We start from the raw sequence: 25143 nt of genomic DNA on the forward strand, positions 1-25143 counted from the left end.
AGAAAAGTGCTTCTAGCCCCACTAACTAGATCTTAAGATTTGCTGAGGTTCTAAGACAGAAAAAGAATTACACATTAAGTGCAGCCTGGCAAAAATTGTGAATTTAAGACCTGATTATGAAATCAATGGAGGAGAAAATATTCTGTACCAGGTAAAAACAAGATACCACTCTAATAATATACAAAGAATATGGGAGAGAAAGAGCAGATCTAGCAAAAGAATGTAGACACCTTTCTCAAGATTAGAAATCACTGCAGAATGCAGGGTAGGAATGTCTAAAAAAAAAAATGTTTCCTTCCCATCAACCGCGATAAAACAGAACCCATGCCATTAGACTTGAGGATGGAGTGCTAAAAGTGACAGAAAAAGAGGAGGAGGGAAAAGTGGGATTTGAAGGAAAGGAAGATATTTGAGAAATCTGTTCCAATTACATATCAGCCAAGTAGCAAAACTTATTAGAATGACCCTACAGGGGAACACAAGTTTAATCCACCACAATTTTGTTAGGGGAGGCCGGGTACAGTTACACAAAAGAGTAAATGATCGATTCCCAGAAATATTCTATTAAAAGTGAAATCAGTGATGTGGCCAGCAAGGGGTACTAGTGAACCCAGAAAAACTACACGTTGAGTGCAGGCAAGGCTGGCAGGGGAGGTGGATTTCAAATAGCACCTGCATGATGAGGCAGAAAAAGAATCCCTCTGGACTTGGAGGGAGAAACAACAGGGCAGGGATGAGAATCACTGGGTGGGTCCATCTGTCTGTGGGATGTGGGGAGGAAACAGGAGATGAAAAGCTGCTGGAAAGGCAAGTTGAAGGAGACTGTGGAAATCTGTGAATTTCAGGCCACAGAGTCAAAATTTTGTTCTGTGGAAAATAGGGCTCTACAGAAGTTTCTGAGCAGGAGAGACACAATAAAATCATTCTAAGAAAAATTAACCTGACGTGTATTGAATGGACTAGTGCATATGGAGATTAAAAATGTAGGCCTAAGATGAATTCCAGAAGCAGCCTAGTTAACTTATGTGTATTCCTCGAGTGCAAACTCTGAAGATCAACATCTAGAAAGAAACAGTATTTGAATAAGAGTGCAGACTCTGGAGCCAGACTGCCAGAGCTCAAATCCTGGCTCTGCCACTTGCTGGCTGAATGGCCACAGGCAAATTACTCAGCTCTTTCTGGTTCAGTTTCCTCACCCATACAAAGGGGGTAAAAACTGAACATACCTCATGGATTCCAGTGAGGATGGAATGAGCTAACACACATAAAGCACTTACCGTGCCTGGCACATGGAACGCCTAGGCTACATGTGAGCTGTCAGCAGTGGTAACACATTCACAGCTTATACTCCCAAGACAATGCAGAGCATATGAGGTGCTTCATACACATTTTTAATTAACTAACAATGTAAGAGTTTGTGCTAGAGAGGAGATAGTGAATATGGCAAAACATAGAGATACAGTTTTGAAGGAAGACTCCATGGGATTTAGTAGTTATCAGGACAAAAAAGGTAAGTCAAAGAGGGTGATGATATTTTATGCCTAGGTAAGTTACAATTTTAATAACATTAATAGATCAAAAACTTGAAATGACAGCTGGTTTGGCAAGAGAAGTAGTTGGGGAAAATTAAAATTAACCAAATAGCAAATGGGGACATTATTTCTCCTTCTTCCAAACAATACTAGCAATGCACCTACTTTACAGGTATGTTGCCAAAATTAAAACTTCAAAACCAAGAATTAAAATGAAAAAAATTTCCAGAGAAAATAGGGCTTCCCTGGTGGCACAGTGGTTGAGAGTCCGCCTGCCGCTGCAGGGGACACGGGTTCGTGCCCCGGTCTGGGAAGATCCCACATACCGCGGAGCGGCTGGGCCCGTGAGCCACGGCCGCTGGGCCTGCGCGTCCGGAGCCTGTGCTCCGCAGCGGGAGAGTCCACAAGAGTGAGATGCCCGTGTACCGCAAAAAAAAAAAAAAAAGAAAAAAAAAGAAAATAGCTAAGCATATATATTTAACACTGGCACTGCCTCTCATCTTTGTCTCTTTGGAAGTAACTTGTTTACCCTAAAACGTGATGAGCTGGTACAGCATGTCATGCAGTGACAAGAGCTCTTTATGAACACAGGATAAAGATGCAACTTCAGTTATGGCAGGAGCCGCCTCTCTCATTTCTAAAACTATATGGAAGTGATTTTTGGAAAGGTATTTACTTTTGTGTTCCAGAAATCACATCTTTACAAACAGTTGTTACACTGATGACAGAACAATTATTTTCCCATGGAGCCTAATATCCCAAATTAGTACTGTTTTTAAAAGGACACATGTTTCAAATGTAGTTACCTACAGAGAAGCCTCCCTAAAACTGGTTCAGTAGCACAGGCCCAAAAACTAGATGACAACTGATAATAAAGTGCTTAACAATATGAATTTAAGCAAAAGGTCCCAGTGTAGTCTTTAGACACTCCTTATAGTGCCTGGATAAGGGGACGGGGTGTAGGTAAGGTGGGGGAGTATTTACTTAAGCACTTAGCTACTGATGAAAAGAAAACTTAGTATTCCATAAATCCAAAATCAAAACACTCCAAAATGCAGATTTCCAAAGTGTATTTATATAAGATGTATTTGAATAAAGATAAAAGACTTCAAGAACACAGATCACTTTGGACCGGGCAGCCTTCACGAGCCCTGTGCCTCATTCAGATATAGAAACCCCACACCCGCTTCAGATCTAGTATTATCCATATTTACAGAACCTGTGAGAGATGACCTCAGAGTCCCTTATTAAAACAAAGTCGGCATCTAAACCGAACTTCGACCTACCGCCTGCCCTCCAGAATCAATATAATTTTACAGGTTTATGAACATGAGCGTGGCCTTTTCAGGACAAAAGTCAAGTGTTAGAACATGGGAAAACAGTTTCATCCTGGGGTAAGAAAAAGAACAAATGAACTGGGCTTCCCTGGTGGCGCAGTGGTTGAGAGTCCGCCTGCCGATGCAGGGGACACGGGTTCGTGCCCTGATCCGGGAGGATCCCACATGCCGCGGAGCGGCTGGGCCCGTGAGCCATGGCCGCTGAGCCTGCGCGTCCAGAGCCTGTGCTCCGCAACGGGAGAGGCCACAACAGTGAGAGGCCCGCGTACTGCAAAAAAAAAAGAACAAATGAACTGATAATATAATTTACCTGTGTGGTGACCATGACTATCTTCAAAATCTGCAAACCCATTTTCCACGGAATCTGTTGTCTGGCTCGGAATTTTTCACAAGGGTTCATGAAGTAAAACTTCAGGTCTTCTCTCAGACATTCTTCTGTCACCTCAGAATCAAGATGAGCCATTGCATCTCTGCCAAAGAAGATTAATTTTTAAATACGCAAAAGAGCCTGTCCATCAGAAAGCTCCTGAATAATACTTTCCATTCACATGCTTTACCCATTCTTACAAACAAAACTCTCTCCAGCCAGTGAAGTCCTTTTCACTTTAGAAATCTGAAAATGATTCAGGACCTTCTATCACCTGCCTTTACATATAGCTACCCATCTTGTTCCAAGTGGCCATTATCAAAATTATAAAAATAGGATTTTATTTGCAAGACTTGTCAAGTCCTACATCCTAACAGATAGCATTCACTTGTCACTGGAGTATTAACAAAAACTAGGTGTGATACTTTTGTGATATGCTAGGTGTGAAATCACAGAAATTTAGTACAGACTAATGGAATTAAATTGTTACGGAAATAGAGAATCTCTGTTCTGTAACTCTCTGTTCTATAATCCTTGAAAGAAGGATTATGTCTCTTTTTTTTTTTTTGCACGATATATCAGTGATTATAAGATCCCAAATTATAAATATCTTTAAAGTTAAAATAGCATCTCTCTATTTATGCCCAATCATATAATTGTGTCATCCTATATATTAGCAAAATTTTGCTTTTACTATTTCAAGGACTCTGGACTCAGAAATGGGCACATGACTCAAGCTAGGCCAAAAAGAACCAATGAAATGTGGTCACAAGTCTGTAATTATAACCAATGGAAGAGATGTGGTCTTTCCCCTAAGTAGTCCCCAAAATGGGGCGTGCAAAACAATCCACTAGGAGAATAGAAAATATTAGTACTTCTTTATCTTAAAAACAAACGAACAGAAAAATGAGCTCTGCTAATAATATAACATATAAAATAACAGTGGTATATAGTAGCATATAATTTATAAATAATATATACACATTGGGGATATGTGCTTAACTTTTACTGTTGAATGCATAATCAGCAAAGTTTGGGGATCACAGACTTAAAGCATAGGCTGAGTCTAGAATTCCTGGAAGTCATCTCACCATCTTGCCTGGAAGCCAGCATAGGAGAGCTTGCCAAAGAGTGGAGCTAACACAGAAGAACAGCTAAGATTGCCTAATGACAAGGTTTGAGTTCCTGGAGCTAGCTGTGCCTGAAGCCATGATTCCAAGACTTTCAAGTTGAGCCAATAAACACTCTTTGGACCTTAAGCGTGTTTTAAGTTTGATTTCTGTTTCTTGAAACAGGAAGCATCTTGATGGTAAGTTTAATGAATAAACTCTATTAAGTTTAGCCGATCATTCAAGTTACTCATTTCTTAGAAAGTTTTTATAATTGGGGGTCATTCTTAGGGATGTTTTCACCTAAAATATCTTAATGACATTTTTATATTGACTTAGGACCTATGTTATTTAGCTTGACTAACAAATTTAAAAGAAGCTCAAAAAAAAAATAAAAATAGAGAGACTATATTAAGGCTTATTTTAAGACTTTTTAAGCCTTATACTCAGTTGTTAATCATTTTCTATTTTTAAGTTAATATGTAGACCTCCTATTTCCAGAATTAGTAGGCCAGGTTATTTTGCTGGAAAGAAGAAGGGAGAGTAGGAAGGAGGCAGGGAGGGAGGGAGGGAGAGGGAAAGGAAGGGAAGGACCCATACTGAGAAATGATGGTCACAACCCAGCCCTTTGAGCCTCTTGCCTGGGTGAGCCAGGGAATGTTAAACTGTGAGCTTGCTTGGTTCAGGGGGCTCCAGACTGGAATTGCCCTCGTCTCCTAGCAAACACATGCAGACCTCTCCAGACACTCATCCTAGGACTTGGGGAGCTCTAACAAATAACTTGTAAAACACGTTGACTAACAGGTACTAATACATACCAGGCCCACGAAGAAACCAAGTAGCATGAAGCAGTCAACTTCAGAAACAGGGCCAAGCATATCAGAATCAGACGCAGATTAGAAAACAACCATGCTTACCATATTTAAAGACATATAGGTAAAAATATCTATAAGAAAACCTTGGGAAAAACAAAAAAAAATGAAAAATCAATGACCAAAATGAGTCCCATTTCAAAAGAATAAGAAGACTTTTTAAATGTGTTTGCCCTGCAGCTGCTATAGTTACCTCCTGATTTGATCTAACCAACTTACTGAACACTTCCTGTGCTGAGCGATTTTGCTGGGTGCTCGGGACACAAAGCTGAATAGATGCTCAGCATCCAGCTGCAGAGACAGACTTGTGAGTGCAAATTTACAAGTTATCAAATAGCTCAGTGGCTACTGTACCATAAGTATACAAAGTATTATGGAAGCAGGGGTCTGCCTCTGGGGAGACAGGTTCAGAGCCAGACGGGGAATCCCGTAACATGTCCTAATACACGGAGTGGCAGGTGCTACGGAGCACTTGATGAAGAGCATTGATCAAAGGAGGCATTTCCAAGAAGAAGGTGACATCTTATCTGTGCCTAAGAGCCACATCCTCCAATATGAACCTTCAGACCCCTGAGAACATGCCTGTGGAAGCTTCGCGGGCATGTTTGAGTGATACCAAATTCAGCGTTAACCACCATCACCTCAGTGGATCTGGGTTGCTAATTTATTCATCCTGGTGATTCACAATGTCTTTTCATTTAGTAAAATAAAAAGGGTATCTGAAAAGTTGTGATAGAACCCTGAGAATAAAGGCACGGAAACTCCTCCCCCCAACATACCCTCAGTCTCTAGTGTAACACTGTACTGAAGAAAGAGGAGGTTGTCCTGGAAAACAGTGGTGTGAAACACGGGGTAGTAGGCGGTCAAGTGCTTGGTGAACACCTTGTGAGCCAAGCTCTGACAGAGACATTTTCCTGCCTTCCAGGAGCTCACTCCAGTGGAAGGGAGAGATGTGAAGAGATAAAAGTATAATAAAATGTGTCAAGTGATACAATTGAAGTATGCTTTGAGGGCCCTGGAACAAAGAGAAGGGAGTTGATGCAGCCCAATTGCTCCAAGAGGCTTCAAGTAATTCTTCCAGCTGCTGGTTTCCTCAACTAATATGGCCACTCAATGTTCAGGAAATGATAACTTCTCTTAATATTACCCTAAGAAACCTGATTAAGAAGGTGAGTCTCGACCAAGAAAAAAAAAGGCAAAGTAGCAGATAATGCACATGGGGATCACTCACTGTATTAAATTATTTACACTAATTATTTAAAAACCTCCCAAAGTTTTTCACTTAGGTATTTAGAGAACAGCTGCAGTACTCATACCACTGTGAAGAATAAAAAGAAAAATGAAAAAGCTAGCATGAAAACCTTTCCCCTAAAGCGTGCAGGAGTCAATAGTTGAACTATAGGATGGTACTAGTCAAATGTGATCAACTGATGATACAATGATAAAAATACAGAAAAAATATTAATGATATTTTGGTTCAAAAATTCTGGTATCTCAAGGAAAATGCAAATGTGTAAGCTTTCTAAACTCTACATTTCTGAAGGCACTTTACTGCCCCACTCTTCTCAATTTGCGGGTTTTCCCTAGTTCCCCAGTAGATGAAGGGTATTAAACATGGGCATGCACAGGTGCACACACAACCACACATCTTACCACTATATCAAAAATACAACAGTGCCGGAAAAAAAAAAAAATGCCAAGTGAAAAGAGGGAACACTAAAAAACAAAAGAGAGACAGGACAATATCATAAGACTAAAACATTAAAACATTCCTGCATTTGACACATGCTTATCCAACACCTTCTAGGGCTGAGCACCGGGATGGATGTTTGGTACAGGAGGCTTGAAAGCTTCAATCACAACTTGGTAAGCAAGAATTAGATCAGCAGGAGGAATACTGCAACTTCCATCAAAAACGATGAAAATCACCAACAGGTTTAGAAAAGGACAGAGAGTTGCTAACTGGTGGGAACACAACCAGGAGAAGTGACTGCACCATAAAAACATTTAAGAAACAGAAATCCATGAAGGTCTAAGTTACACTGATCCATCAATTGCAGGGCAGTCACGCAACTGAAATTGCAGGAAATAAATAAGAGCAATCACGACTCTTATGGATTATTTTTGTTTCACGAAACCATAGGAAACATAGATTTGTATAAGCTTAATAAACGGCACCAATACCCAAATATCAAAGGAAAAAAACACAGTATTTGTAAGAGTGAAAACAAGATCTGGAATAGAATGGGAAGTCATCCACACAGTCGGCTAAATAAAAGCTAGAGAAGCTGGACTTAGGAAGGAAGCCTGACACTGGTACTGTGGGGAGAAGTCAGGAAGGAAGCCCATCAGAGCTACCATCAGTTATTAAGAAAATCTACTCTTTGCCTAGATAATCAGGACTGTGTGATGTCAGCTAATTTTAAGGCTATCATATGACCAAAGGGCAACTCCAGCTTTATCAAGTCAATGACCAAAAGAGTCTATGGAAGCTTGAAGTTTTGAAAAAAGCAAAGCTGAACAAATTACTGGCAATTCTTAACCTCAAGGAACTTGTGAAGGTTTTTGACCTTTGCCTCAGAAAAATGCACACATCAGTTTCAGTGATGGTACCTTGTTCCCATTAGCACGATCTACTTAGCAAATAAGCTAACCAACTCAGACTGCTACTGATTTTCACCTTGTATGACCCTTACCCTACTCAAAAAGAGGGATGAAAGTTTGTTTTCTACTGCAGTGGCCTCCAAAGTGGGGTGCGGGCACACAAGTCGGGTATGCAAGACCATCCAATGGGATGTCAGAAGACAGGGCTAGGGCTTCTAATTGTACTAACCAAGCAAAAGTAAGTTAAGGTTTACAAGTTTCAATGTATGAATTATACACCTAACATACCCTCATGTGGTCAGAAAGCCAGATGCCTATATTTCGATTAGGTGCACAAGGCAATCTGGGGGAAGAGCGCAAGTTCCCAAAGTACGGTGCCCTCATTGCTTTTCAGCAGATTCCCACCACTTAGGGTTTACATAGGCCCATTTAAGCATTTGTTAGAGTATATTATCCACTTTAGCTAACCCTCACGAAATGGACATAAAGATTCTTGCAAAACATTAGACTCCTTGTAAAACTACCGTAAGCCTAAATTAACATCAAGAAAATGCGAGAGCTAATACTCCCCTAATACAACCTTTCTTGGCCATGAGTTAAAAAGAGATGAAAAGCAAATCTGATCTGAAAAGAAGTTGGGAAAAAAACCCAGATTTATCAAGAAAGTACTTACAGTATTGACTAAATCTACTATTGTTGAACCTTGCCCTAAGTGTATATATTGCACCTAAGATATTAGGTAATGATACTGTGAAGTCATAATGATATTATGAAGTCACTGCATTTAGCATTTTTTTCTTAACATCCTCATCTATCTCAGCCCTTAAAATGTTCATTTTACCTGTTTTATAGTATATATGGTTTTACATACAGTATACAAATAAATATCCATTCAGAGAGAGTAGATGTTCTTTTAACTGGTGGGGATAAGTTATCAGAAATATTTGGGACTAATTCTCTACTGTTTCAGAACTGCAGCCACACCTGAGATGTGGTTTCTCTTTTGTTATCCCAGCTGATATTATCAACTCCTTAGCTGGAGAGAAATTGATGTCTGTTCCCCCAGCTCCAACAAATTCATGGAAAATAATCTTGATAGGCAACCCTTCTCCTATCAGGCCTGTATAGGTAGCACTAGAAGTAGAACGTTTTTTCTAATCCACAACTAGCACTTCCTAGTCACAGAGGATGGGGCAGGGGAAGCAGGGTGAACCAGTTCCCACATCTGTCCTTCTTCCTGCATCCTCATCACAGTGAACAGTACCACCAGGCTGCCTTCTCGGAACCGACATCCGCGTAGCTCTGCATGACCTGGTCCCACTGTCATTTCCCCCCCAAACTTAAGTGTGTGCTTCATTCTAAATGGACTATAATGAACCCCTCTTCTGATTTCTGCCCCTTAGGGGCAACCACTTTTATCTGCTTTGCTGATGTTGTTATTTAACATTTCTAAATAATACCATTTTTTCCTCTTTAGTACATTATCAATTTATATCCTCTTATGGAAGATAGGGATGTAGCTCTTACAGCTGCTCTCCCCAGCCAACACACACATTTCACCTCCCCAGTCATTGTCCCAACAAAGTTTTAATAAAAATTTGATAATAAATAAACATTCAGATAAATTAACATTCAGAACTTATGAAGTGAATATGCAAACACTCTTCAGAGTTGAGCTATCAGTACAACTATGATTTTATTTTTATTTATATATATTTTTTTAATAAATTTATTTTATTTATTTATTTTTGGCTGCACTGGGTCTTCGTTGCTGTGCATGGGCCTCTCACTACGGTGGCCTCCCTTCTTGCGGAGCATGGGCTCTAGGAGCACAGGCTTCAGCAATCGTGGTCCACAGGCTCAGTAGTTGTGGCTCACGGTCTCTAGAGCACAGCCTCAGTAGTTGTGGCGCACGGGCTTAGTTGCTCTGCGGCATGTGGGATCTTCACAGACCAGGGCTCGAACCCGTGTCTCCTGCATTGGCAGGTGGATTCTTAACCACTGAGCCACCAGGGAAGCCCCCAGTACACTATGATTTTATATTCTCTCTTATAAAAATTTTTTTCTGGAGTTAATTGCCTTTTTCTCCATTTGCTTGGTTTTCCATATACCAACCAGGACTTTATCATGAAACTCCAGCTGAATCTGCCAGCTCCTTTCGGTACAGTCAACCAAGCTGGGCATCCTGTCAATTCCCTTCTCCCAGGGACATCATTCCGGGAGCCCTCATCCTCCTGTTCTAACTACATGGGTTGCTTTCTAATTCTTATTCAAGGCCATCAGTTTGGGAATTCCCTTCACCTCCTTCCTAAATTGGATTCTGCATTCTCCTATCAGGCCCATATAGGTATCATGTATTGATGTAGCAGCCCTAGAAGTAGAAGCATTTCCTGTATCCTATTTCCACCTCCTTCTTTACTCCCTCATTTTTGTGGAGAGTATCCTTCAATCCCTTCCTGTGAGAGGAAGTCTGGAAGGTAAATTTTGAGACCTCCCATGACAGACACTGCTAGCTGCCGCCCAGTGTCTATTCATTCCTCCCTTCTTTCTGATTTTGTCTAAGGCAGGAAATTTTTTTTTTTTTTTTTTTTTTTTTTTGGTACGCGGGGCTCTGAATGGAATGACAGTCATTCTAAAGTCAGAGGTCATACTTGTCTAAGAAAGGAAGATACATAACAAAAATCTATTGGTAATACAGAGATGGAATTCTGACTGGTCTGTGGTAGCAACAAACCATCAAATGTGAGAAATTAGAAAATAAACTCTCACAAGGATGAAAGGAGTCATGAAGGCTACCCAAACCTTAGATGCTTACAGAAAGGGTGAGGAACTTTACATATATTAAGTGATTAAACTGCCCCATGCTCTGTACTAGAGGCTTTACCTATGTGATCACACTTTAATCACCACAATAGCCCTAAGGGCAATGATAATACCAGCAATAATATTAATGACAAATATTTTTGAGTACTTGCTATGTGCCAGGTACTAAGAGCTTTACATATATTAACTCAGTATTAATTTTTTTCAACAAAGCTGAGTGGTAAGACATATTATGGTCCCCATTTTACAGTTGTAGAGACAGAATATGTAACATTCCCAATAGCCAGAAAGTTGAAGAGACCCAATACATGTCATGTGAGAAACAGTTGGAGGATTCAGTAACAAGAAGGGAAGATTCAAAACGGAATCAGGTTGTATGAATGACTGTCATCCAAAGGAGGGAATAGATTGGATCCCTACGGCTCCAAAACTTCTTGCCATGAACAATGAGTGTCCCCTGCATCGGCAGGCGGACTCTCAACCACTGCGCCACCAGGGAAGCCCCAGGAACGTATTTATACCCAGGACAGAATAACTCAAAGTATTAGAGCTAGACAAGAACTCAGATCATTGTTTTCACACCTGATTGCACACCAAGTCACCGGGGGCACCTCAGAAGTACTGATGCCCTGCTTCTCCCCTCAGAGATTCTGGCCTGATTGGTGTGGGCGCAGCCTGGGCATGGGGGTATTAAAAAGCTCCCCAGGTGATTCTAACATGCATCCAGTTTGAAATCCTAACCTTAGAGATTACTTGATCCTATCTCCTCATTTTATAAACGAGGCAACTAAGGTGCCCTGAGGTTGCGACTTGCCCCCAACCATAAGGATCCAATTTAGAATAAGAATTGGATCCAAGAATCCAATAAGAATCCTTGTCCAGTGTTCCTTCTGATCCCTGAATTAATATTTCTTAAAGGGCAATGGCCTGTAAGATGGTCACGAATGAAGGAAAAAAATGTTACATTCAAATAAATTGTTTCCAACATAATTTCTCTTATTTAAAACAGTGTGATATTTTGGCAGACCACAGCATCCTAGTCCGTAAATTCAGGAGACTTCTAAATGTTACTGAAAGGAAAAGGAAAAAAGCAAGTAAAGCCATGATGGAATGAATCCAGCATTTAACTTCCTCGAGGTACTTTTGTGCTTCAGATTCTCTACAGCAAACACTGGGTTTCCGTTCTAAACCCGCTCAGAGGGAACCATCGCCGGCTGCAGATTCCAGCGGCCATTTCTCAGGTCTCTGCTTGGTGGCTTGGCAGCACTTGATCCAGCTACCCACCACGTCCCTGGAACAACCTCATCTCTCCACTTCTAGGATATCCCACTCCCCTGGTTTGCCTCCTGCCTCACTGGGCTTCTCTGGCTCTCCTTTACTGGCTCCTCTTCCATCTGACTTCCAGGTGCCAGAGTGCCTCAGGACTGTCCAGGGCACTTATCCTCTATCCTCCCTTCTAGAAGGGTTCATGGAGTCCTGTAGCTTTAAATACTATCCACAGGATGTGGACTTTCACATTTGCACCTCTGGCAAGTCTCTCTCTTGAACAGACTCCCTTATTTGACCTCTTCTTTGAAACTCCACCCACATGACTAATAGGTTTCTCATACCAACCCTCCACCCTCTTCTCTGCACATCTGCTCAACGCCTGATCACACACTCTTATCTATATGTTTCAGCTGCAATCCCTCATTCTGTCAATGGTTCTCCACATTGGCTGCACAGTCGTCACCTGGGAATTTTTTATAGGTTTCAGTGTCTGGCTTCCAACCCTAGACATTCTGATTTAATTGATGCCTAGGTATAAGCTGGGCATTGAGATTTTTTTTCCGTTGCGGAGCACAGGCTCTGGACGTGCAGGCTCAGCGGCCATGGCTCATGGGCCCAGCCGCTCCGCGGCATGTGGGATCCTCCCAGACCGGGGCATGAACCCATGTCGCCTGCATCGGCAGGCGGACTCCCAACCACTGCACCACCAGGGAAGCCCTGGGCATTGAGATTTTGAAAAGTTTTCCAGGTGATTCTAATGTGCAGCAAAGTACAGGAACTTTTGCGCCAGAGTCATGCTTTGATTTCCCCTTTTCCTCAACCCTCACACCCACTCGATCAAGTCTTCCTCCAAAACACAACATGGAGTGGTCCCTTTCTCTCTACATCTGCAGCCTCCTTGGTCCCAGCAACAGCATCAACTCTCACCAGACAACTTCAACAGTTTCCCAATTCTCCACATAGTAGCCGGAGGGGTAATTCTAAAAGTGTTAAGACGGACATCACTTCCCTACCCCGTATGGCTTCCCCCTGCTCTTAGACTAAAATACAATCCTCTTACCATGGCCTGAAAGTTTCCTGCCCACTCCTTCCCATACCCTCTCTTCCCCTTCCTCACTACCCCACTACACCTCCTTCCTGGCTCTGAGCATGTGCACTTGCTGTTTCATCTACCCCACTGCTACTCCCCCAGCTCTGCATGTCTGGATCCTTCTCACCTTCACGTCTCAGCTCAAGTGGCACCTCTTTAGAGCGGGCTCCTTGATCACTCTATTAAAAGAGGCCTTTCCCACAGCCTCTCTCATCAATTTCCTTCATAACTGAGACTGCAATCTTTGCCGGTCTTCCCTACAAGGGAACTCCATGAAGGCCTGGTCTCACTTGTGACTATATCCCCAGCATAAAGCAGACTACCTAACACATAATAGGTGTTCAGTGAATAATTTTTTGGAAAAAAGAAATGAGTCAGTGAAAAAGATGACAACCCTAACTATGTGAACTTTTCCTTAGCCAGAACCCATTAAGATCAAAGTATAATAATAAAACAACAAATATAATAAAAACAGCAAAATAGAAAATCTAAAATAATTGATATGAAAAATTACGTTAAAAATATACTGAAAAGTCTTGCTTAGCCAAGATACATTTGAGGGTTTTAGGTAATTTAGTTGCTTGGTTTGCTGATAAAAACCCTATTTTGTTTCAATTAATATTCCTGAAGTCTTTCCAAAGAATGAATTATTCAATGAACTGTTATGAAAACTTGCAATCCACTGGGGAGAGAGAAAGTTAGAGCCCTCCTTGAAAACAAATGCAAAAATAAAACTTAGACACATTTAAAAATTAAAATTGATAGACTCATAAGATTTAGAATTTTTAAAAATATAATTTAACATGCCTTTCTAAGCATGAGAAAATTCAGAAGCCAATGAAAATAACTGACAGATCTTAACAAAAATTAAGACTTCAAAAAGTTAAAAGACAGACTGGGAAAAAATGTCTACAATATATTTAAACAGGCAAAAGTTTACTATCCATTACCTGTAGAGAGTTCCAAATTATTAATAAGAGAAAGTCAGCTCAATATTTATCCTGTTATATATAAAGGACCCGAACAGGCCAATGAACATTTAACAACAAATTTGCTAACAGTCAGAATGGTGAAAATCTACCTATCTTAAATTTTATTTATCAATAACGCAAAAAAAAAAAAAAGAAAAGAAAACACCTCTATTGAAGGGAAATGTAAATTTTTGAAGGGCACTTGGCAGTAGAAGAGAATGAGATCAGAAGAGTATCTGTGATCTAGGAATCAAACCTCTATGGATTTATCTTACAAGTGTTTAAATAACCAGTCAAAAGGATGGTTACAAAAATGTTCATTGCAAACCTATGTGTAACTCTGTGTTGACTCAAACATGTCTATGACATACTGTTAATTTTTTTCAAAGTTACAAAATAAACACATTGAGATCTCATTTTTCCAAAAATGTGGCCATTGGTTTCTATATGTCGATATTTTAAAAGTCTAGAAGGACATAATCCAGAAAAAAATTTTTGGTAAAATCTCTGTGAAGTAATATCATAGGTAATCTTAATTTTCTTCAAGTTTTCCATATTTTCTTGATTTTGGATGATTAACATGAATTCTTATCATTATGAGTTAAAATAAGCTATTTCACAGAGTCTAATAATACATATCAGGTAATCAAATATTTCCCTGTCCTTAGTTTGTGTGTGGTGGATGGGAAGTGGAGAGTCAGGGGAAGTAAATTCAGAGACTAAAATTCGGTGTTTCTACAGCAATGATCATGTAGGGTGAATGTCCCAGGGCAATCTGGCGGATGGAAGATTTTAGCCCAATCCCAAACTTCCACATGGGTTTTTTCTTTGTTTTTCTTTTCACTCCAGTTCCTACAATGAACTGATTCTCTCATGACTTGCTAATCTCACAAGAGAGAGAAAAAAATGTTCAGATAGCTCAGGCTCTGGGTAGTTGGGCCCCAGTTAAAGGAAGTTAAAGGGAAGGAAAAAAAGGTCAAAGAAAGAAACCTTAGTTACCTTCTCAGCACAGCTCTCAGAACATAAATGACATGGTCATTCTAATTCTGAGAAATACCCAGAAAAAAGACTGTAGGGGCTTTTCATTTTCCTGTAGAGCCACCCGTAAAAGATGAGCACGTTACAACTTTCAGGAATTTCCCTAAAGACAACTGTGCCACCAAGTTCCTATAAAATCATCTCTCATCACCACTTTGCTGCCTCAGGCCAGCAGGAAATCAGAATTAGGACTTGACATCTTAAAAGTGCTCGTTCTGAACAAGCCATACCTCCTATGAAAACATATCCTGAAGCATCAGCTCCCTGAATCAGAGAGGAAAGTAAAGCAAAACTCCATTTCTAAGCAATACAGGATTCCAAAGGCAGTTAAAGCTGGAGAAGATGACTGGAATTATGGCATTCCTTACATTTTGCTTTCTCTAACATTTTCAGTAAGTGCTCAATTTCAATAAGTGCTCAATTTTTCAATAATACTGATGACTCTCCCTAAGGAAAAGTAAAATTAAAAGAAGGTATAAAGCCTATGGACCAAGGGCCAAATGTAGCCAGTAGACTGCTTTTGTAAACAAAGTTTTATTGGAACATAAAAAAAGTTATAAAATTATAACTAAAGTTATAATTAATCATTTTTCCTCAAACCATTGGATGAGTTTACCTTATCTTTGGACAAGCCCACCTCATTGCCAGTTGGGGAACCCCTCGATGCACACTCTCTCTAGCAATTCCCTCTAGTTGCTATAGGTGACAGGATTTTTTTAAAGCTCACCCCTTAAATTGTGGGTCTTCTGGAATTATACCAAGGACAATTTTCCAGAATCTTTACCCTCACTAGTCACCAATTCTTGCCTGACAGGATTTTTTAAGCTGAAACCACTAGATGTATTCAAGGGGAGATAACAAAATACAACCTTCAAAGGAGAAAAAAGGAAGCAGTCCCACCAACTGAGGGGAAAGAAATATCTATGGGCAACATACCCTGAAAGCTCTCTCCTCACACCAGGGAAGAGAAAATGGGGTCCAAGCTCAAAACAGAGTAGAAAGCTCAGCTAGGGTTAGGCTGAGGAAAGTGGGAAGGAAAAACCCCAGTAGATTGCCAAAGCAACCAAATATGTAAACAGACCAAAACATGGCTTTACACACTTGATACTGAAAAGAATATTGCAGTTTGATTAAAAAAAAATGAGGTCTAGAAATAAGATTACTTTTCTCTATGAAGCCCAGAACACATGATGTAAGAGCTCACTGAAGGGTGATCTCATTCCTGGGAACTGACAGGTGGGGCTTGGACTCCAGGCCTCAGCTAGAGAGAACAGCCCAGCCTCAGACATTTAATTTTCATAGCCAAAAAGGCTTTCTTTGGCTACTATTTTGGCCGCTTTAAAAATTGTAGCCACAGGAAGACACCTGTTTTTTCATTAAGTTTCAAAAAGTGTCTTATTCTGGGTTTCACTTCACTGAGACCTAGCCAAAGTGATTAGCTGCCATATACAATCATCCCTGACTTTCAGTTCTGTATTCTCTGCCATTCTGTACAAAATTTGTCTCCCTACTCTTCCTGCTTGCTTCATTAAGACATTTTATATGCATTATTTTATTGTTAAAAACAACACTTTTTATATGCTCCTCCTTGGGAGAAAAGAACATGGCCCCCTCAAACACTTCATCAGGATTTACCCGTTTTTATGTGCAGGAGACTAAACACAAGTGGCACTATTACGATGGCCTCTGCATGGAAATGGTCAGGAGACGTGTGGGAAATGTGCCTGTTTTTAAGGATCCAAGCCACAGAACCTGCTTTACAGAAGGTTTACTAAAGAAGAAGGGAGAGTTCACAGTAATGGGAGTTTAACTCACCTTAAAGTATTTAGAGGAAGATGAGCTAAAATCTCGAGAATGCTGACTCAACAGGAAGCAGCTACCAGATTCCCCCAAACTTGTGCTGTGTGGTTAGTGCATCACAGAGATGGTGAGCGGGTCCTGAAGTGTGAAGTCCACATCCCACGTCTGGGAGAACCATATAGTTGATTCCCTCAACATGACGTATCAGAATTTGCATCCTAACATCCATAGGCAACCTCTGTGTGATGAAACAAAATCCTGTCTCCCACGGGTACTGTACAACCGGACATATGTATATTTCAAATTAGAATCCATTCAAAACCTACTTTTGTGCACACCCAAGTGTGTTTCCTCTACTCTAAGAATGGTAGCTTCTGAAGATACTCACTGGACACGATAAAACCATTTAAGTCCTGAGGAAAAGTGCTAAGAAAAAACGTAAATTCAAGTTAAAAAAAAAAAAAGTTTATACACACCATACCTACCATAAGCACAAGCCTGTTTATCAGTCCAAGCAAAAGATAGTAAATAAACCCAGGGTCAATTTGCCCCCTACCTTTTAGGACAGTGATTTTAGGGCTATGGTAGATGGAAGCCGTGTATAACTTCTACCCCTCTGCTCTATTAAAAATAAACACTTAGCATTAAGAGAGATGCTTTATAAATTACACGATACCCAGTCATTTTGATGTGACATTCACAGGTATCCAGTTGTCCAAAAAAGCTGCACCATAGTTTTGTCTTCTAATTCAAAATTGGTCTGTCAAAAGTCTAAAAAACATATACCACAGTTGCTTGGAATTAGTTAAATACTTATCTGGACAGTGACGAGAGATCAAATAAATCCTCTTGAATTCTGGCTTTCCTTGCTAGCGTTAAGTTCATTTGTATTTAATATCGAGAGCGCTATGCAGGAAAGTCTCCACGCTATTTTAAGAAAGTTTAACCACCCACCACTGTATTTGTTTTGCGAGCTTTAAGAGGGGAGCGAAGGCCTGTTTGTACGCACTACCCGCCCCCGGCTCAGCTGCACGGCTGGGTGGTTGGAGCTTTGACCAAGAAGTTGGGGTCCACTGGCAGCGCCACCGGGCTGAACTGTACGCCTTTTCATAAAGGCACAGGAATTGGGGTTAAACACGCTATCACCCTCCCACCTGAGGAAAAGGTCTGTTTGTTCCGGAAGGCAAAGCCCAGCCTGATTTAACTAACTGCAAACAGTTACTATAAGCAAGGCAGCAAGAAAGCTCTAGTCTAGAACAGGAAAGCCATCCACTTGAGGAGAGTTTCTCCAGAGTCCAATACCCAGAAAGACACAGCTCAGGCGCCTCATCTGACAGTTAACCTGAAATCGCCTGGTCTTTCCTCTGCTTCCTGGCCTGGGGAAAAGGACGGGGCTGCCGGGCCAGGCCTGCGCCTTCAAAACTTTCCACGGCTCTCGGGATTCGGAGCAGGAGAAACCGTTCACCGCACGCGTTTCAGCCTTGCCGGGAACGCCTCCCCTGAAGTCGGATCCCTCCTAGGCGGGCCCCCCTCCTCTTAGCGCCTCTCGCTTACCCTTCCTACCAGCCGCCAGGGTCGCGCAGACCCCGGCCCTCTGGCAGGCGCGGGGAGTGATGGGGGCGGCTGGCCCCCCTCGGCCGGTGTCTGCGGCGGGCTGCCGGGCGGGTCGGTGAGCGCCGGCGGGGAAGGGGCTCGTGGCCAGGCGTTTCCGCCCCGCCCCAAGTCCCCACCTCCCCCAGTCGCCTCCCGCCCGGGCTGAGGAGCCTGCGGAGAGCGTCTCAACTTGGTGCCCTGGGGCACTTTTTCCTCGAGTCAGCGAGCTGGCCTCTCTGAGCCCCGGGAGGCGGGTGGAAGGCGGCTGGCGGTGGGAGATAGAGCAGAGGTGCGCGCGTCAGGAGACCCGTGGAGGAAAGCAGCCCGGGGAGGGGGTGGCGGTGGGCGCCCGAGGAACGGCCGTGGGATGGAGGGGGGCCCCACGGCGATCGCCCCTGGGCTACTGACCTGCACTGAGGCCCCCGGGAGGGGCCTGAGGCTCTGCTCCACACCTGCAGGTCCAGCGCCTCCACGCCAAGAGCCATGGTGCTGCCCGGAGCGACGGGGGAAGGATGCCTCCTGGGTGGCGGCCGGGCGGTAGGGCCGGGTAGATGCACTTTCAAAAGGGGCCCACGCGGTGGAACACTGGGCTGCCGGTGCGCCCTCCACACCGCCCCCGGGCGGCTGGGCTGTGCACTCCCTGCCCTGCGGGGCTCCTGACTACATTCTTTCCTTGATTTCGGCATTCTTTTCTTGTTTCCTACAGCCATTCCTTTGCCCATTTTAAAAGTCATTTGTATTTTGATGCGTTCAAGACACAGGCCATATTCACTGAATGCCAAGCCCAGGGCTGAGTACTGTGGGCACAGAGATAAGAAAGACCAGATCCTTTCCCTCCAGGACTTCACGTTAAATGAAAAGTTCATTCATTTTGACGTGTTTTTATTCTGAAGTGCTCGATCACAAAACTCTGTGACAAGGGTCATGCTTCGGAGATGTTAAAAGTGCTACGGGCGCACAAGGAAAAGAGAAACGAATCGCTGTTACCTCGCGCGGGGCCTCCTACGCGGGGAGTGAGTGTCCACGTGGCCGGGGCGGGCACAGAGGGACGGCGCAGACCTGCAAGACCCGAGCCTTGGGACTCTAAGCCCACGTGCTGGTCTGCAGCCACTGCTGCTCTTCCCTCCCGGAGCTTCAAAGGAAGACGCCTGTCGGAAACGGGACACGAATCTTAGAGATGAGGGTCGCGGTCACTTACCCAAATGCCACTTTCAGCTGTGGGTGATGTTGACTTGGAAGTTCCGACGAGCCAGTAGCCTCTTTTCCAGGGAAGCCTATTCCTATTGGTGGCAGCAGCAGCAGCAAAGTCCGCGAGTTCCAGGCTGTTTGAATCAGCAAATGTTTCAAAGGTCTCTGGGTTTAACAAGGGCAAAGAATATTCTTCCAGGTAATTATTTTAATATGCATCTCCAGGTAGAAGCAGTTGGAAATACATAAGGTATATGAAAGCATATACATAACTGACCCCCCTGTCCACTGAAAGACAAACACACGACTCAAAAGTTGTGAGTTAAGTTTTATTCAAGGACCTTACTGAGGACTATAACCCTGCAAACAGTCCATCAGATAGCTCTGAGTAGCTGATGCCAGGTAAGGGAGGAGCCAGGATATGCCTGAATTTTTTTGCTGTGGGAAAAAACAAAACAAAAACATGTCCTGGAACGTCCAAAGATTACTGCTAATCACAAAGAACAGACATCTCAAGTTAATGATTTTAGTGCTTTTCTATGTATGAAAAGAATCTGGGGTCACTGAAATTTTCCCTTAGATATGCATCTTAACTATCTAAGTGTATACAAAGCCCAGAATGCTCCCTATTTTTCTCCATCCTGAATTCCCCTCAGGGGGCACTGTCCATGGGCAACTGTAGTGGCTAATGGCTTGATCCTTGTAAAACTGAAATGGCAGGCAACATTTTTTTCTTTTCCTTTTATAAGATTTATTTGTTTTAATTAATTTGTTTATTTTGGCTGTGCTGGGTCTTCATTGCCACATGCATGATCTTTTTAGTTGCGGCACGTGGACTTCTTAGTTGCATGCATGCGGGATCTAGTTCCCCGACCAACAATCAAACCCTGGCTCCCTGCATTGGGAGCGTGGAGTCTTACCCGCTGGACCACCTGTGAAGTCCCAACATATTCTTTTCTTTACACCCCCTTTTGAAAGTCACTTCCAGTAGGCTATGAGGCAAATGCCTTATTTTAGAGTCCGTTTCATCAGAGATGCCCACTGGGTACAGACAGGCTTGGAAGTTCCTATTTGTGTAGTCACAGTCCCTGCAGGTGGGTGCAACAGTGGCATGGCTCCTTTTTAGAAGAAAAGGAGAGGAAATGTTACAGCACTGTTCTTGTGGGAAGGATGTGGACTCGTGTAAAGAGGCAAACTGTGACTTCATTGGAGAGTGTTGGAGGAAGTATAAGAAATATTTTATTTATACATGTAGTATATATAGATACTATATATATTATATATAGTATCTATATAAACAATTTTTAGGCTAAAGAATTTTTAAGCCTTTTTAATTTAAAGAAAAGCCACTATAAAGGGACAACCCTTAACTTCAAAATACTAGGACTCCACTAGGGACCACAGTCCCTTTAGAAGGGGATTGTAAACTGGGATAACATCTTTTTGTATCAGCAAACTTCTCGTTATAAGTGTTTTTTAAAGGCAGGGCAATTCTACTGAATAACTTACCAGTGAGTAGTTAAAAGGAAAATCCATTGTCAACGTTGCATTTATTAAGAACATCTACCATGTACAAGGGCCCTGTGCTTCAAAGGGGCCAGAAGAAACCCTGAGCCCCACTAGGTACCAAGGTTGATTTATATGTTACCTCACTGAATGCTCAGTGTTTTGTGTACTGTCATCTCCCTATCAAAATGAGGACATGGGTTCAGAGAGGTTTAAGTTACTTCCCTGAGGTCACCCATAGAATATGTAGTAGGTCCTAGATTTTTATTCAGTCTTTCAGTCTCCTAAACCTTTATTCTCAACCACACCACTACACTACTAAGACATGACTAACCACTGCTACACTTCAGTAGCTCTCCTAATTTGGAGCAGTTTCTGTAAACAGTTTCACATCTGTAATAATCTACAACTAGTTTCACAAAGTAGAGAAGAGATACGTGTACATAAATAACTGTAATTGGTGATGCATATATTATTGATAGACATAAAAGTATCATTTAAAAAATAAACCGTAGGTAAGTTCTTATAAAACACTATAGAGGGAGAAATAGTTGTAAAAGGCAGGCATAAATAACTGTAATTGGTGATGCATATATTATTGATAGACATAAAAGTATCATTTAAAAAATAAACCGGGGCTTCCCTGGTGGCGCAGTGCTTGAGAGTCCGCCTGCCGATGCAGGAGACGCGGGTTCGTGCCCCGTTTCGGGAAGATCCCACATGCCGCGGAGCGGCTGGGCCCGTGAGCCATGGCCACTGAGCCTGCGCGTCCGGAGCCTGTGCTCCGCAAATGGGAGAGGCCACAACAGTGAGAGGCCCGCATAACGCAAGAAAAAAATAAAAAAATAAAAAAAATAAACCGTAGGTAAGTTCTTATAAAACACTATAGAGGGAGAAATAGTTGTAAAAGGCAGCTCCAAGTATCTCAGATTTGAATGTGCACATGAAACACCAGGGGATGGTATTGAAACGGACTCTGATTCAGTGGGTCTGGAATGGGACTTGAGGACTTGCATTTCTAACTAGAAGATGTTGCCGGTACTGCTGGGCCACTCACCACTCTTTAAATAGCAAGGCTCTAGGAAAGATTTCACCTGCATGTTTGAGGGACCTGGGGATGGCGAAGAGGGGAGGAGTATGAGACTTAAGGACAGTTGAAGTCAGATCGTTGAAAGTTGTGAATATCACACATACTAAGATATGAATTACAGTTTCTAGGCACCAAATCTAACAATTTTAAATTAGTAGATTAATTCACAATAGGTATTATGTTTTTCACTTTCAAAAAATCATTTGTTTATGGCAAAGATCCTGGCTCATTTCTCACTGGGCGGTAATAGTCATTGTTTTGTGCTGTGCTATGTTCCTTTCAAATGTCTATGTTCTGTTCTGTATATGACAGTACAACGAGTTCTGTACCCTGATTCACATTTATAATGACCAATAACCAAATAACAGAAGAATCTTTTGCTCAATAATGTACTCTAACATGGAAGTTTAAACTTACAAACGTTTTTCTTGAATTTCTCTAACAGGTTGCCTTCATATAAAACCTTCACTGATTTACAATGTTAAAGGGGATTTTTTAAAGCAGTCTAGAAAACATGAGACAGGCTAATAGTAAAAATGCAACAATTTTCTTGGACAGGCATACAAGAACAATATTCACAGTGAAGTTTATGTGGAGGAAAAAATGCTACCCTTTTCTGTGAGACTGAATGTGCCTAGGAGGGGCACAGCACATCATGCACTTTTCACAAGGCTGTGCGAGTACTAATAAAACAATCCTTGTGGGATCGAATATGCATTTGGTATGCAGTTTAATTTTCATAGGTGTATAGAATACTCCTTCAACTTTGTCCTTTAACACTAAAAGAAAAGAGAAAACTTGTACTAAAAAACCTGATCTTCTCCAGAACTAAAAGCAGTATCAAATAACAGTTGTCCTTCATAGCCAAATACAAGGCTGTTAGCTGGTGATGGTTTTTTCTTTCTTATTCTTTCCTTTAAGAGATTTTAAAATGCAATGATTACTGGATATGCAGCAATCATCCTCTCTCTCAAGGACAGCCCCTGAGAATGGTCCAGGCCAGGGTTGATGAGTTGTCTGAGGTCAGATCAGGCATTGTTTCCGCTGATGACACAGTCAGCACAGTCAGAATAACTGGAAGCAAGAGTAGAGAAAGGTATATGGAAAACACATTCTAAAGCTATGGCAAAAATAAAGAGGACAAGAATCCAACAGTTTCCCTCATCAAAGTTAGGTTTTAAAAAAACAATAAGCCTAAAGCTGCAAAGACATTAAATATTGCTTTAAAATATAAACACAGTTCTTGATGAATTACAGCCAGCAATTTGCTCAAAATAATAGTCTTCAAACATACTACATCTGATCTTAAAATATCCATTTTGTCTCCCAACTCAGCTACACATTATAGTTCCCTCCAGGGCATAGATTAGCCTAATAGCTACTTTTTACAACAGCAGAATATAGATACTGCAGGGTCTTCTTCTAATCTGTACTTTCCAGAATTGGGCAGATCTTTGCACTCTGATATAAATATACGAAGTTCAGTCTCAGGGAAGCCATCTTGTTGGTAATGCTATACAGAAGAATAAAAAAAAAAAAGTTTTCATTAATAAGTCCCTTGAAAACAGCTTTATTTCAAATTCAAAGTGGATCATTTGGCTACAGAGGTGGGGATTTTTCTAAAGGGATAGTTTACTTGCTTCCAGGTATTTTCATGGGGATGTAGCCTCTAGAGCCAGTCTTAGATTTGGCTAAGGAAAAGTGGGTCTAGGATTCTGCAGTGCCCTCCTGGGCTCTCTTTTGTGGGTCTGATTCAACCCAAAATGGGCATGTTGAATCTGAGAGCTCCTTCCAGGTAAAATCCAGCCTGCACACCCTTTTGGAGTCACTCTTCCAGACAGACAGATTTATTTAAAGGCCTAATATTTATATCAGTTTGGGGGTCTAAGATCTCTAGAACGGGCCCTGACCAGCAAGGATCAGAAAGGACTCGCCCATCTGACAAGTGCTCTGAGACCATGGAAGCAGGTTAACATCTAAACTATGAGTTTTAGGCTTGTGTCATCCAGAGCTGTCAACTCTTGTTATTCTTTGAGACCTCAGATGTCACCCTCTAATAATATATATATATAGCTCTCTGCATGCAGAGTTGAAGGTAGTGAATTTTTAGAGCACCATGGAAAGGGATTTGTACAGGTACAACTACATTCTTTCCCAGTCTCCTTGGTGACTCTAAGCAAGTCTGCCAAGCAAGTACTGAGGACAGTCGGTTCCTGACATCTGATTCGGTAAGAATGAAGTCAGAACCCTGGCTTCGTGAGCAAGGTATTTGTAATTATCAATTCATAATCCATCAACTCCTGATGGCCTTTCTCCTTAGCCATTCGCATGGCATCATGTTTCATTACCCCTCTCATGCTCAGAAAGAAAAGTCCCCAAGTGGAAGTGTCTATGCCAATAGTATACCTAACAGTATAAAGTTATTAGAAATTTAAATACATATGGATATTTATTCTGCCTTTCCATATTTCAAAGGGCTCAAACTGATTTTTAAATATTCAATGTAGAGTGACAATATGAATGATAACAGCTTTTCAAATCATGTTCCTGACTGTGTAACACACACATGGCTCGTACTTGACACATTAATCCCCTGACTGTTCTGGAGACCAGACCTCTGGGGTAGTCCCATGCAGGGGTTCATTCCAAATGAAGAGGTCAATTTTTCTTTATGAAAAGTGGATTTTAAAAGCTCTCACAAAATTCTGACTGTTTCACTCACTCAGTATCTACTGATCCTTATAATTCTAATAAACGATTTGAAACCCTGTCTGAAAAAGCACAATTACTCAGACAAAACTTTCAACATTCTAGAAATTCTATTTCTCTTTCACTTCTGTCTTTAGTATCTAAAATTGAGACCCTTCTTCTCTACCCAGAAGAAATTACCATTCCATTGATCCCCTCCCCCTCAGGTACTGTTTTTTTTTTTTTTTTTTTTTTTTTTTTTGGGC

The 25143-nt window shown here is 41.7% G+C and overlaps 2 protein-coding genes across 3 annotated transcripts in view; both read right to left on the minus strand.

Moving 5' to 3' along the window:
• Nucleotides 1-18890, minus strand: part of MCOLN2 (mucolipin TRP cation channel 2) — a 62333-nt gene extending 43443 nt beyond the window's left edge. Inside the window, exons 1-2 of the mRNA XM_007457229.1 lie at nucleotides 18814-18890; nucleotides 3180-3339 (exon numbers count right to left, since the gene is read on the minus strand). Of these exons, the coding sequence (XP_007457291.1) occupies nucleotides 3180-3339; nucleotides 18814-18890 (237 nt within the window). The remainder of the gene's footprint in view (nucleotides 1-3179; nucleotides 3340-18813) is intronic.
• Nucleotides 18891-23091: 4201 nt separating this feature from the next.
• MCOLN3 (mucolipin TRP cation channel 3) overlaps nucleotides 23092-25143 on the minus strand; it is a 28573-nt gene continuing 26521 nt past the window's right edge. For both annotated transcript variants that reach the window (XM_007457231.1, XM_007457230.1), the window contains one exon: nucleotides 23092-23702. In XM_007457231.1, coding sequence (XP_007457293.1) covers nucleotides 23568-23702 — 135 coding nt within the window. In that variant the 3' untranslated portion in view covers nucleotides 23092-23567. The remainder of the gene's footprint in view (nucleotides 23703-25143) is intronic.

This window comes from Lipotes vexillifer, unplaced genomic scaffold (assembly GCF_000442215.2).
Source record: "Lipotes vexillifer unplaced genomic scaffold, Lipotes_vexillifer_v1.1 scaffold250, whole genome shotgun sequence".
NCBI lineage: Eukaryota > Metazoa > Chordata > Mammalia > Artiodactyla > Lipotidae > Lipotes > Lipotes vexillifer.